The 14,116-nt window shown below is 44.7% G+C and overlaps 1 protein-coding gene across 10 annotated transcripts in view; it reads left to right on the top strand.

Moving 5' to 3' along the window:
• LOC138480764 (uncharacterized) overlaps positions 1–14,116 on the top strand; it is an 807,842-nt gene that overhangs the window by 354,229 nt on the left and 439,497 nt on the right. For all 10 annotated transcript variants that reach the window (XM_069612499.1, XM_069612500.1, XM_069612505.1 and 7 more), the window contains one exon: positions 773–895. In XM_069612499.1, the coding sequence (XP_069468600.1) occupies positions 773–895 (123 nt within the window). The remainder of the gene's footprint in view (positions 1–772; positions 896–14,116) is intronic.

Raw genomic sequence — 14,116 nt, forward strand, 5'->3', positions numbered from 1 at the left:
TTTGCTATGTCTGCAATATATTTAACTTCTGTATGATCGCGTGATAATGTGCATTTGGTTTTATTTTTATTGAAGTCTAATAAATACCATGAGATACCATGTATGCCTCTAATGGATGAAGGGGGTGGGCAAGTTGTTAATGAATTCAAGGACATACTTCCAGGCAAGTCCCCCTTATCGAAGTTCATGCGTGCAGGGATGTGGCTGGGCCACTGTTTCACTTTTCCAGCAAACTCCTCCATTTGAATTAAATTGTGTAGCCGAATGGCTAAGTGCACCCCATCCCCTCCAGCCTCACCCCAACAATCCTGCAATTTGAGCCATAACAGTGAGACATTTCTGCGCTCGCAGCTCTGCATTCTCTATTTCTCTGTTTGCTTTTTTATGTTTTTCTCCTGCACTGGGTTATTGCTCTGCACCTATGTCGGGTGGACACGCCCCCTATGTGACCTCACCAGATGCTCTCCCACCTGAACGTACCGCCACTTTGCTGGATTGCGCTCCATGCAATGGTCCATGGTCTTGTTGAAAACATCTCTCTAAACTCTTCTTACCAGACTCTGTGATCGTCAGTTACTTAATGAGGACAATGGGGATCACAGAGCAGCTTCAGTGGTACCTCCATTGGTGGGTTTTTGCGGGGTGATCTGCTGTTGTGAGGACATTTAAAAGGATTGGGCTTAAGATGTTTGATCACTGGTAGCAATGTTAGGGAAGCTTTGATTGTTCTTCCTTCTTTACCCTACGAGAAACTTTTCACTTCTTTTACCAGGTGATGACGATATCACACCAATCACTCCAATGAGTAGCACCAAAAGCGGTGTCGCCACGGTATGGCCTGGCAGCACAGGAGAGGATGGATCCCAGTCCAGCAGAGCACCGTTGTCTAAAAAAGGTATGATTCCATGTTTCCCCAAAGTGTATCCCATAAAGGTGTTCAAGACAATCAGTAGTATTTGTATGTGTATTTTGTTTATTTGTATTGTGCACCTTACCCCGGGGCATCTGGGTGCATGTTTAGTGACCAGTTACATGTTGCATGTTACATGTTACAAGTATATATATATATACATTGTGCAATTTACAGGTTATAATTATACAGTTTCAGCATAAACCCATTTACAAATATTTACAAGATAATAAACGTAGTGATAAGAGTAGGCAGTAGAATTAGATTGAGTAGGTGGCCTGGGCATCCCTTTCAAGTTTAGTTTTGTATTTAAAAGAGTGGGGATGTTGAACAGTTTTGAGCATGTTGGATAGGGAGCTCCAGAGTTTAGCTGCAAGGGCAGGGAAGCTCGAGCCTTTTGCAGTGTGTAGCTTGAAGCTGGGAATAGTGAGAGTGTGGGCCTGAGCAGATCTCACGGGTCTAGATGCTGTATGTTCTGTAAAGCGCGAGGATAGGTATGTGGGTGCTGCATTGTTCTGGGCCTTGTGAGTAAGAACTAGGGCTTTGAGGGATATGCGATGGGCAAGAGGGAGCCACTTCAGGTGTGGGAGATGTGAGGTTGCCTAGGAAAGTTAAGAGCCGCCCGTATGGCATTGTTCTGTGAGATCTGGAGTCTGTCGAGGTTTCTTTGGCTTGTCCCTAGGTAGAGGGCGCTGCAATAATCGATTTTGGACATGATGAGTGTTGTGGCGAGGATCAGGCAGTTGCCCGTGCTCAGAAAGGGATGGCATTTTGCAAGTGTAGGCTGACGCTGAGACTAAAGAATTGGTTTGTCTATTGAGAGACAGGATAGAGTCTAGGTAGATTCTAAGTGTTTTTGTGACGTTAGAGACTTTGATAACGTTGCCGTCGATAGTGAAGGATTTGTATTTTGGGTCAAGTTTGGCAAATTTGGAATGGGAGTCCAAGATGAGTAACTCTGTTTTTTTGGATTTGCAGATTAGTATTTGCCAAAGCTGGGTGTCTTCCTAGAGCTGTATACCAACTGTGGATCAGCACCATAGGGGGTCCCTCAAGGTGAAGGAGGGTATTCTTTATGTGCCACTCTTACTTTATATCTTATTTCTTCTATTACTCAAAAGATAACAGCTGGGCACTGGGCAGTTACATTATATCAACTGCCTGCGGCTAAACACAAAGCCAGCGCGACCTCAGGAAGCCATTGATGGTCCTTGCTCTAGAATGATTGAAAGACTGGAGTGGGGTGGGGGCACTGAGGGGGGGGACCACGTGCTGATTTACACAAGCTGATGTGTTTGCCCGTTGCATAGTCTCAATATCAGCCTGCAACTTGACATGTGCTGTTATGTGACAGATAATGTTACTTGCTTGAGAAGCGAGAATTCCACAAGAGATGCACTTCTCTTTTTCACTGTTTTGAAACCTCTGAAAAGTTGAAGACCCATTGGGGTTCAGGTCCACTGTTTCATCTGCCACCTTTTCTGCAGGATGTGCCTGTTAGGCAGAGTGGCACACACTGCACAACTGTTCAGACCAGAGAACACTATCACAAGTCTTGCCCCTCTAGTGGGGCAGTCCTTATGCAGAAGAACTAGTGTAATGTCGTCTTTTTATAGCGTTGTTTTTTTTCCAGCATAAATCATATCCTCAGACTTGTTTTTTACCTTTGTAGCACAGGGAAAATAGTTATAGTAAAATATCAGCCACATAGTATTAGCAATTAATAGCTCTGCCTGAGACCTCGAAATCCATAGTGTTTATAAGACCGGCCATGCTTTGAAATTTAGAGTCACTGATAGTGTGTTTAAAAAATGGTAAGAGTTCTGTCACACTTGCTCCAGAGGAGACCCATTCAAATAAGAACAAGCTCCATGTATGCTCTCCAATTGCAGGACATGTGTTCTTCGAATGCTGTGCCATCTCACACATGTTCCTGCACATCAACATGTTGCTAAGCAGTGTGGGGGTCATTCAGCCACTGCCTTCAACATTAAAAGGGACCCCATATTTTACTCTTGGGCCATAGGTGGCTTATTGTCTGCCGACTTCAATTGTAGGAGAGCTGTCTACATGTAGGTTGATATAATTGCCATTGCCCTCCAAAAGCACACTAGGGTGCAAAACATGCATCCGAAAAATTCTATGATAGGGTGCCTGATTTGTGGGCATGAGCAAACAAATAATAGGAAACTATCTAATAGCATGTGAGTTTACCTGACTATATTTCAAGGTTTCTTTTATTGACATCATCAGAGGTCGAAGTGAGAGGGAGCTATCAGAAGTGAAGTACCACTACTTTATTCTTTTTTTTCTTTGGTTTACTGTATACAGATCCACTTCACTTTACAGCCATTTTCATCATCCCAGAATGGTCCCATCTAAGCTGAGGCATACCTCTTCATTAATGACCCCATAACAGTTACAGCTAAACTGAAATCTGGTTCACGGTACAGTCATAAAACCTTGAGATGAGGCCTGGATGAGCTCCACCTGGCTGCATCTTAACTCTTGGTAGCTGGAGGAGGTTCTACTAACACGAAGAAACCACCTGTCGCATCATCCCATCTCCCTCTAAATTTTAGAAAACTTGTCAAGTTGTTAGTTCAGGTTAAATGCTTAGATATTACAGCTGATCAAATTATGGACCTTTTCCACAGGATTTTATTTTAACATTAGGTGACTACATGGGAGCTGCACCTTCAAGTCACCTGGGAAGTGCACAGTTATAGTAAGAGCCTTAGGGCCTCATTATGAATATGATGTAAGGGGTAGAATTGGAGGTGAAGAGGAAAATCCGAATATTTCTTCAGCCCTGAAACACCCCTGAACTGGAAGAAGCACCGGCGACAATATGGCCGCCGATCCCATGAGCTTGTACCAATCCCCACTGCTCCTACCATGGAGAGATACCACGAAAGGAACCCAACCTGCTGACCATACAATCCTGCAGTAATACAAACCCTGCCTAGAGTGAACGAAGAGACACAAGACAGAGCTGGAGACAACCACATGGACAGACTTGACTAACTGCACCACAAAGCCATGCCTCAAGTCGTTAGAGACATCACGACGACATAGCTTAATTAGACAGGAAGCAGATGTGCAATCCGCACAGTCGGGACACTCATACCAACCTTCACAAAGAACACACGCGTACAGCTCTGTGAGTTAGAGGACAGTGATATATACATCCTGTCTGCACGCTTATCCTTTTGCCACTTAGGCTCACTACAGCAAGGATTAGCAGTATGGCATTGGGATTGTTAGACAGGTGAACAAGCGCAGTGCGTGGATGGCACCTTCGCAGGATTGAGGTGGTGTGCTGGACAATGGCAGCTCTGGTGAAGGCGGGGCAAACAAGAGTACACCGCGTAAGGTGCGGGCCACGGAGGCCCCTAGACAAGAAAAGGCAAACTGCATTGTATAATGCATAACGTTTTTTATCCCTGTGGTGACAGCGGAGAAATGGAATCCTTGACTAAAAGTCAGGTAAAATACAAGAGTGCATTGTACAACCACACAGGGGTGGGGAACAACGTATAGCAAGTCAGGAACAATAGTAACTCCCATCCAGCACTGTTGTAAGTGACTGCCTACCTATAACGACAAAATAGTCAAATACAGCATACAATGGTCCAAAGTTACGGAAGGAAAGATAGCAAGACTTTGGCCACGTAACAGCAGTTTCTCCAAAGATGTGCTGCAATCACTACTGACCCACTTACAGAGCACATACAAGGGGAAGAAGTTAGCTAACCATACGGAGAAATTCGAAATGTAGTGTATGTTCCAGGAGGATAGACCTCATGGATGATGAGCTTGCCGGGGGTCAAGGGGGAGGGAGCGGACTCCGGCGCTCCTCCTGCTGCACGACCTAGCGTCACCTCCGTTGATGTAGAGGAGGAGGAGGATTAAGGCTTATACCGGTTACGGGAACTTAAAGAAGTGAGGAAACCGCGAGAATTAAAAGCAACAGAAGGATACTCAAACCCTATGTATAAACCGGCCCCATATACCCCAAAGGTTTATGCCCCAAGCGTCCAGCAACAAGGGATGGGAGAGGAGGCCGACAGCACAGGCCTCGTCGAGGAGGGGCTCTGGTGTGTAAAAAATGAATTTGTAGGAGTAGGTACAGACAAATGGGTAGCGGCACAGGTACTCTTGAAATTACAAGGGGTCACAACAAGGGAGGCAGAAGGTGCAACTAGGGCAATAGAAGAGTTGGAGTTGGGGCAGTGGTATAGAGGAAGGGCAACACATGTGGTAAGGGAAAAGCAACTATGGGGAGATGAAGAAGTTAAAGAAGTTGAAGAAGTTAAACTAGAAGGGGAGGTCGGAGAGCAGAAGAGATAGTCAGCAAGGGAACTGGAACTGCAGGATCAGGTATGGAAGGAACGTTTGGCGCTGTTGGGGAGAGAGTGGAGGGAATGTGACAGAGAAAAACACAAAGGGAGCAAGGCAAATAGCCTTGGAGAAAGAAAATATTGTTACAACAAACACGTAAGTATGAAGAAGGGAGAGTGAAGGAGTTAAGGTTGGAAAGAGAACGTGAGCAGAGGGAGGACGAGCAGGCCCGCAAGAAGGTGAGCAAAGCAGTAAAGGAGGAGCTAGACAGCAAAACACACGATGAGGAGCAACGGGGAGGACAACAGAACAGGCAGGTCCCTAAGAAATGATCCAAATATGCACTGGAAGGAGCATATTGTTTTTTATTGAAACTACAGTTTAAAACAGAGGAGTTAAACTATTGTTTCAAACAAACATTTCTTCAACTTCGTTAGTTACTCATTTATTAAGGAGAACTTATAACAAGCCCAGCCCCACAAGCACAGATGGCAGTTTCACAACCCCAACCTCAGCTCCAACGACAGCAAACAGTACAGCACTCTGCAGCAATTCACACCACAAATGGGAGGAGGGTACATGGGAATGGGCATTTACCTAAATAACTATAGAGAAAGGGGAGGGTTCCAACGAGAGTGGGGCGTTGGACCTCCATCACACCACCCAGGGGGGATTCAAGGGATATCCACAGCAAGTGCAACAGGGACAGGGCGAGGGAGGAGGATGATTCCCATGGCAAGCACGAGAGCCATCGCAATGTTGGACCTGCGGGCAGCTAGGTCATATTTCCTGCAGATCTAGGAGCAGAGGGATGAAACCAGTGTGGGGTGAACAAGGGCAATAGTTTGATTATGTGAATTCACTTGTTTCTAGATCCTTTTATTTCTCGTCAGATACAACAGGTAAAGGAGTGGTTGGATGACAACGCACAAGAAACTGACAACATATCCAAAGAACAAAAGGAACTTCCCATTAAGTAGGGGACCAGGTTCTGCACAAAAATGTTACGAGGCAGTTCATCGTGACTCGCTTCACAGGCCCACACATAGTTGAGGCAGTCACAGAAAGAGCTGTTAAACTTGAAGGACGCTCTGTCTGGTCCCATCTACAAGACATCAAGACCTACGAAGTATTGGCCTCACCCCAAGGCGACTCCACAGGAATCGACAGGGCCAACTCTACAGCAACAAGCAACCATCAAGAAAGCATTAGTGCCCCAGACACACGTGAACCTGAAAGTACCCCATCCCTAATAGAGACTCCTTGCCACCCAATGGTCCGATTGCCCAGACTTCTGATGTTCCCACTGCAAGACTGGTGCAAATTGACCAGTAAGTTAAAGGCACACATACATAGGAAAAGTCAGCACTCAAGGATGATATATATTTATTGCATAAAACCTCTTTCAGTGCCTTGAATGAAAGTCATAAAATGTTGCAGCACTCTAAGCTAACTTGATCATTCCACACGCGCAATCTCATTATTCACCACACTGTGTTTACCCTGTCTTAACATTCTTCTTATTTACACATGCAGGGTTCTGCGACTGTTGATTATACATGTATAACTGTTGGTAGGTGCAGGCATGAGGATCTAATTTAGATGTTGCTTCCTATTGACCACCCTGAAGCACTGTCTCATCAATACATCCACGCCATAAGAAGGCCGACACATTTTAGACAACGGGCAACACAAAAATACTACTGCGCATTCCTTGAATACATAGCACAAACATACCCACAACTTCAGCACACTGTCTACCCTGTCCTGCCCACACTTTGGGCCTCATTACAAGTCTGCTGGCACGGATACAACGGTACCAGTTAGCTTGCCGGTACCGTTGTTTTTCGGACCAACAGACTACGAGTTGTGCTTGTGGGTGTCGCACTGCACGCCAGGTCTGACCTGGCGTGCAGAGCGGCACACCTGATCACAGCATGCCTGTAGCACCAGCACCATTCTGAATGGTGCTGGTGCTACAGGCATCCCCATTCCCATTGATCCCTATAGGGCTCAATGGGAATGGCGATGTACCGGTACCGGCGCCCACGAATGGGCAATTACCGAATACGGCGGTGTCGGAATACTCCATAAATTGCCCATATGCGGCTGCCGAACCAGGATGCAACTCCGGTGGCAGCCGTGCTGGATTTACCCGCACGGCTGCCACCAGAGTTCTAACATCGATCCATATGGAAAATATGAGAAGAAATGTTTGCATGGGCATTGAATGATTATTTAGTACACAGAGCTTAAAAGTAATTGCAAATACTAATACAATAATGCTTTTTAACATGATTTTTTGAGGAGGGCAACTTTATCATCTCATCGCATCAGTCGCAATAGGGGTGTAAGTAAAGAGAAACAATGATTCTGTTAATAAAAGTTATTGTAACAGCTGTGTGGTTACTATTATCACTGACCTCCTAGCAACTGCCCTCTGGCAGTTGTATCTAGCTTTGCATGTCTCTGCTGTATCCAATACTAACATTCCCCCCACCCAAGCTGCAAGAACTACTGTGTCAGGTGGAACAGAACACACTGCTTATAAGGTAAGGAGAGGTAAGCGCAGTGTGGACACAGATGTTAATGGAATTGACACATACCTCACTGGTATTGGACACATAAACAACATGTGGTATAAGCACATGGCAGAAATTGGTAAGGATACTTCAGGGGAGAGCAGCTATGTCTGCTCACTGATCCCATATGCCATGAGCATCTCCAGGACTTTTGTAGCAACAGAAGTACCAGTAGCAACAGCACAATGCCTCCTGTATCTCGCAATGTCCCAAACATGGGGAAGATTCCAAGGGAAGAGAGCAACCTTAAGATGGAGGTCAAAGGTAACATTTAACTATAAAGATAATTTCATTAAGACATCACCTATGATGAACAATTATTGGCAGCACATTGAAGTGCTCCGATACATAAATGATGGTCCAGAAAAGGGAGAGACGAAAACAGTAACAATGGAATACCTACCATGATAGAGGTGAGCAAGGGAAATAGGTGGAGAACCCGGCTGTTGGGAATGACCATAGGTGCTGGTGTAAGGGAAGGTATACACAAAGGATAGATTGGAGGATGGAGTAGTGGGGAGTAAGGCTCTGCTGTTGATAAAAGAAGCCATAAACAAGGTCCAGGAAGAAAATGATATGTGCCTCAAAGAATGGGCCAAAAGTGTGAGTCTGCTGACTTGGGTGGATAAAGAAGAAGGACCACTCACAGTAATTCCTCAAACAACACCTGCTTTGTGCTACCAACATGACGGCGATGATCAAGTAGGGAAAAGTGAAGGGTGCCAAAGAATAGAGAAGATTACAGAAATGGGGACTGGTACGGCGGTGCTGATGGATCACTAGTGGGCCTGTGGTTCCAAAGCTTATGACTAACTACCATCACACTGGGGAGGGATATGCTCCCTGGCACATGTCAACATACCCTCATTGGTATTGCCTAAGAAACATGTCAAGATAGACGACTTCCCTAAAATGTACAAAGGAAACGGTAGGATGAAGAGATCACTGCTATCGACACAACACCCGCAAGGTAATGCCATGAACCATAAGGAGGCACTCAGGAGAGTAAAAAGAGAAGCAAACTACTTTGAGAGCAGTCAGAGATGGCACTTGATGAGGTACCACCATCTCACAGGCTCTTCAGCAGGACTGCTTTTCTTCTCAGCACTAATATACCCCAGATGTCAAACTTATGCCAATGCCATGTGGCATCAGAATACAAGATGGCAGCTGATGATGACTATAATTTCAACAGTGAACAGGTTCACCGAAAAAAAAAGAAAACCATAGAGCAATTTGACTGGTGGCGCTACAGAACAGTTACATCCTGGTTCGCCTCATGACCATGGAATGAGGTGTTTGCGGCAAGACAGGGAGTTCCTGCTGCATGTTCACACCGGCAAATGACGAAGACAATGGCACTCTTTCTGAAGCAGTAGCACAATTGGCACAGATGCACACCAAGATGGAAGAAGAATCTAAGGGTACGAAGAAAGACGGACGCAGGTTCTCGTACATCTGGTCTTTTAGATGACCTAAAGATACTAGCTGGAGGACTGATCAAGGGAGTAGTTCCCTGTTTGGAATAAAGATACGTCTGGCAAAATGCAAATCGACTACGGAAGAGGTGGTTGGAATGAAACTACTTATGGCCATGGGCAGTGATCAGCAAATGGACGACATAATAAGAGAATGTGAAAGACTTAGACAGCAAATAACAGAATGAGACATGTATCCACCCACAATGAAAAAAATACATAGGTAAAGTTGTTTACTGCCGACCCAGAGGTGGATGTGTCTAAATGTATTGGTCATTTGAAGATCATGTCAACTACTATGGACACTTGGCTGGAATCACAAAAGTGTGGCGCTTGATGGACGACAGAAGAAATCATAATGTTGTGGTTGCCAAGTTGACCAGAGGGGGGACTGAAGAGGGAAAATCCGAATATGCCTTCAGCCCTGAAAGACCACTGAACCGGAAGAAGCACCAGGACAATATGGCCACCGATCCAACAAACTTGTACCAAGCCCCACCACACCCACCATGGACAGACACCATGAAAGGTACCCTACCAGCCGACCATACAATCCCGCAGTAATACGAACTGTGCCTAGAGTGAACGAATTGATACAAGACAGAGCTGGAGACAACCGCATAGACAGACTTGACTAACCGCATCACGAAGCCATGTCTCAAGTCGTTACAGAAATCCCGATGACATAGCTACGTTAGACAGGAAGCACACGTGCAATCTACACAGTTGGGACACTCATACACCAATCTACATGAAGAACACACGCGTACAGCTCTATGAGTTAGAGGACAGTGACATATACATACTGTCTACACATTTATTATTTTGCCACTTAGGCTCGCTACAGCAACGCAGAAACGCAAGATGCCAGAGGAGCTTGAGTACTTTCTTGCAGATGCTTACTTGCTATTAACCCTATGGAAGGATAGGAGCACTCGAGGGACCTGACTGACCCTACCCCACACTAACCTATGGACATAATGGAAAAATATGATAGGAGCCAAAACAGGCCATAGGGAACTGCAGTAGGCCATTATCGTCTCAGACGAATCTCAGAACCACAAGATGCTGTGCAAGCAGAACAACCATGGCACGAACAACGGCGGCCAAGGCTATTACGTTGCAAACGACATTCCACACACAGAGCCAAGGTTACTCCGGCTGCAGCAAAGATGATTCCCTGCAAAATACAAGCTATTTCGAATTGACTGAGCCCGAAAGAGCGGTCCCTAACCACATGACTCGGCCAGAGTGTTGATATTGGGCCATGGCTCGGAGGATGGGAAAGAGCAGCCGTCCCACAGCCAGACAGCGGTTCGCAACATACTTGCTCTCCTCTAGCCGCCTTGTATGATGAGAATGGAACGCTCTCATGGCATTAGTCTTCTACACACTATTGTATTACGCAGACACATTGATGCACCTTGCTGACACATAGTATACATTTAGAGCAAACATGTGTTTTGCGGGCTGGGAACAGAGTTTGCCCCAGGCTTGGGGGCCCGCAGCATGATCAATCAGGACCCTCGGGTCTAGGGGCAGATGGCGGGGGCTACTGACCAATTACAAGGCTCACCAATGTAACATTTTTAGAGTAGCAATTTTTAGGGATGATCCAAGTACACCACCTGATGCAGCAGCATCCAATAATACCATCTCTCTATAGGTTCCTATACTGGAACTACACTTATGGGCCAGAATGCAGTGAGATGTGCCTGGACCTGCCTCTGTGCATATGACCCCAGTGTGTTTTGTATAACAAAAACGCAATAAACTCTTTGCTATTGTGTGGACCTCAACTTCTTTTGGAAGGAATTGGGGCTGTCTGTGAGCTGGGAGTCCACAGACCCTTAGCACGGATTTGCCTGCCCAGAATTTACCCTAACAGAGGTAACTCAGTTACCTCATATTTTACCACTACGCCAAATTATGAGTTAGCCAAAATTGGCATTAATTCCACAGGCAGATATTCCTCCAGTAGAATTTGCTCCAGAGGTAATTCATCCAAAAACTGGAGTATCCCTGTGGCCAAGCCCGTCTGCAGAATTACCTCCAAAAAACCCATTCAATTTCCACCGAATTACAAGTTAGGAATCCCTGGAATTTCCTCCAGAAATCAGAGGAATAACAGCAAAAAACACAGAGGATTTATTTACCTCCACCAACATGGTGGAGGTAAGTGCAGACAGGTCACTGGCCCTCATTACGACCCTGGCGGAGATCGTGGTGCAATATGCAATGAAGAGGAGCTCTCTGTGGTAAGTGGGCAGCAAGCAACGTCTTGCAGGCAATTCACCCGAGACCCATTTTATATGTACCTTTTGTTTATTTTAAGATTGCATTTATTTATTTGCAAGAAAATAGCGCTTTGACAAGATGCACTGTACGCAAGGTCCTGATCACGTGCTGATTTACACACGCTGACTTGTTTGCCTGTGGCATAGTCTCCATATCAGCCTGCCACGTGAAATGTCATGTTATGTGACAGATAATGTTACTTGCTTGAGAATAGAGATTTCTGCAAGAGATGCACTGCTCTCTTTCACTGTTTTGTAACTTCTGAATAGTTGAATACACATTGGGGTTCAGGTCCACTGTTTCATCTGTTTCATCTGCCACCTTATCTGCAGGATGCCATGTTAGGCATAATGGCACAAACTGCACAATTGTTCTCCAAACAAACATGTGGTGCCTCAGGCATGTGCTTTCCCAGACCAGAGAACACTTTCACAATTATTGCCCCACTAGTGGGGCTGTTCTGATGCAGAAGAAATACTGTAGTATAGTCTATTTATAGCGTTGCTCTTTTCCAACAAAAATCATATCCTCTAACTCTTTGTTTTCTACCATTGCAGCACTGGGATGATATTTATACTTAAATACCAGACACATGGCAGTAGCAATGAATAGCTCTGCCTGATATAGTGTTTATTATGACCAGCCATGCTTGAAATTACTGATAGTGTGTTTAAAAAATGAGTTCTCTCTCACTCGCCCCATGTGAGACCCATTCAAACAAGCATAAGCTCCATTTATGCTCTCCAACTGCAGGACATATTTCCTTCGGATTCTGTGCAACTTCACACATATTCCTGTACATCAAAATGTTTCTAAGCAGTGTAGGTGTCATTCAGCCACTGTCTTCAACATTAAAAGGGACCCCATATCTTACTCTTGCGCCATAGGTGCCTTATTGTCTGCCGACTTCAAATGTAGGAGAGCTGTCCACATGTAGGGTGACTTAATTGGCAATGCTCTGAAAAATTACACTAAGGTGCAAAACATGCATCAGAAAAATTCTGTGATACAATGCCCATGCCTGTTTTGTGGGCATGAGCAAAGAAATAACAGTACATTATCTAATAGCATGAGAGTTCACCTGACTATATTTCAAGGTTTCTTGTTCTGGTATCATCAGAGGTTGAAGTGAGAGGGAGCTATCAGAAGTGGAGTACCACTACTTTTTTATTTTATTATTTTTGGCTATTACGTGGTGCTGAAAGTGCTACATATAAAAGCAAAACTATTGTCATTAACATAAGAGCTTGAAAAAGGGGATTTGAATGCAGGTTTGTAATGCTTTTCAATGCAGGCGATATATGAGGATAGATGTATGTAATCCATTGCTAAGAGATATCTATAGGATGTTCCCCCCATTCCCAACCATCTCCAACCACAACACACCTCTTTTTGCACTCTGTGACTGAATGTCCACCTTGTGGTGAATTTGTGATACATTTTTACTTCCAACATGGGGGCTGCCATGTGTTAATGTTATTTAAAATGTATTTGATTTTATAGGTGCTTTCAAATACGTTTATTGCAGCTTTCAAGTTATGTTACACATTTTACAGTATTTCTTATTAAAAATAAACAAGGTAGTGTAATAGGTTTTGGTTTAAAATTGCACTGACAATCTACATCTAGTGACTTGTGGGGGATTGGGCAAGTGTTTTTGATTTAAGAAGCACCTGACTGGCTGTGCAGTTAGTGATGTGATTGGATGTGAAATGTGTCTTTGTAGAAATAAGCCATTTTGTTTCAGCAGCACTGCAAGTCGTTGTTGTTAGACAGCACAGAATGTGGTCTTGATTGTATGATTGTGTATGTCGGAAACGCTTGAGGGATATGTTTGAAAGTCTCTGAGGGTGGTGGGAGTTTGAAGCAAAGGGCACCCAGTCTGCCAGTTTGGCAAGGCCTTCAGTCCACAAAAGCTGAACCCACCGGTGACAGTCGTGGGCACTCATGATATGGTTGGTTTGCTTCACCGCCGGTGAATTTGTTGCACACAGGCCATTGAAAATGGCACAGGGGCCTAGCTGTTTTTGGCAGACTGTTCAACAGACTGCCGAGGGGTTCATTGTTTGGCTTCTGCTACGGTGGCGAAGGAGGTTTTTGTGTGAGATCCATGGGCGATATGCTTCCATATCTGAAAGTTTTGTTGACTTCCGTGCTTCGGAAATTTAAATTAACTTCACTAATTTACTGCATTAATGCGTGGTTGTGGCTTCAAACTCATGCTGTTTGGGACAGTTAAGTGTTATTATGGTTATGTGCTTTTAATACACTTCAGCAACGTTGTACTCTTTGGGGCAAAGGAGTATGGCTTTTATCAATCACACACATACGTTTTGTGAGTGCCTCTTGGGGGCTAAAGGTGACTTCACATATTGATTACTTCTATCTGATGCTGAGGCAGTTATGTTATGTTATTGTGACTTATATGTAGCATTACTTGGGGGCCTAGAATGCGGATAAATGGATAATACATTTGGTGCAGTTTCTATTCCTCTCAAAACAAT

The sequence above is a fragment of the Ambystoma mexicanum genome, chromosome 5p, assembly GCF_040938575.1.
Source record: "Ambystoma mexicanum isolate Mex_15411 chromosome 5p, UKY_AmexF1_1, whole genome shotgun sequence".
NCBI lineage: Eukaryota > Metazoa > Chordata > Amphibia > Caudata > Ambystomatidae > Ambystoma > Ambystoma mexicanum.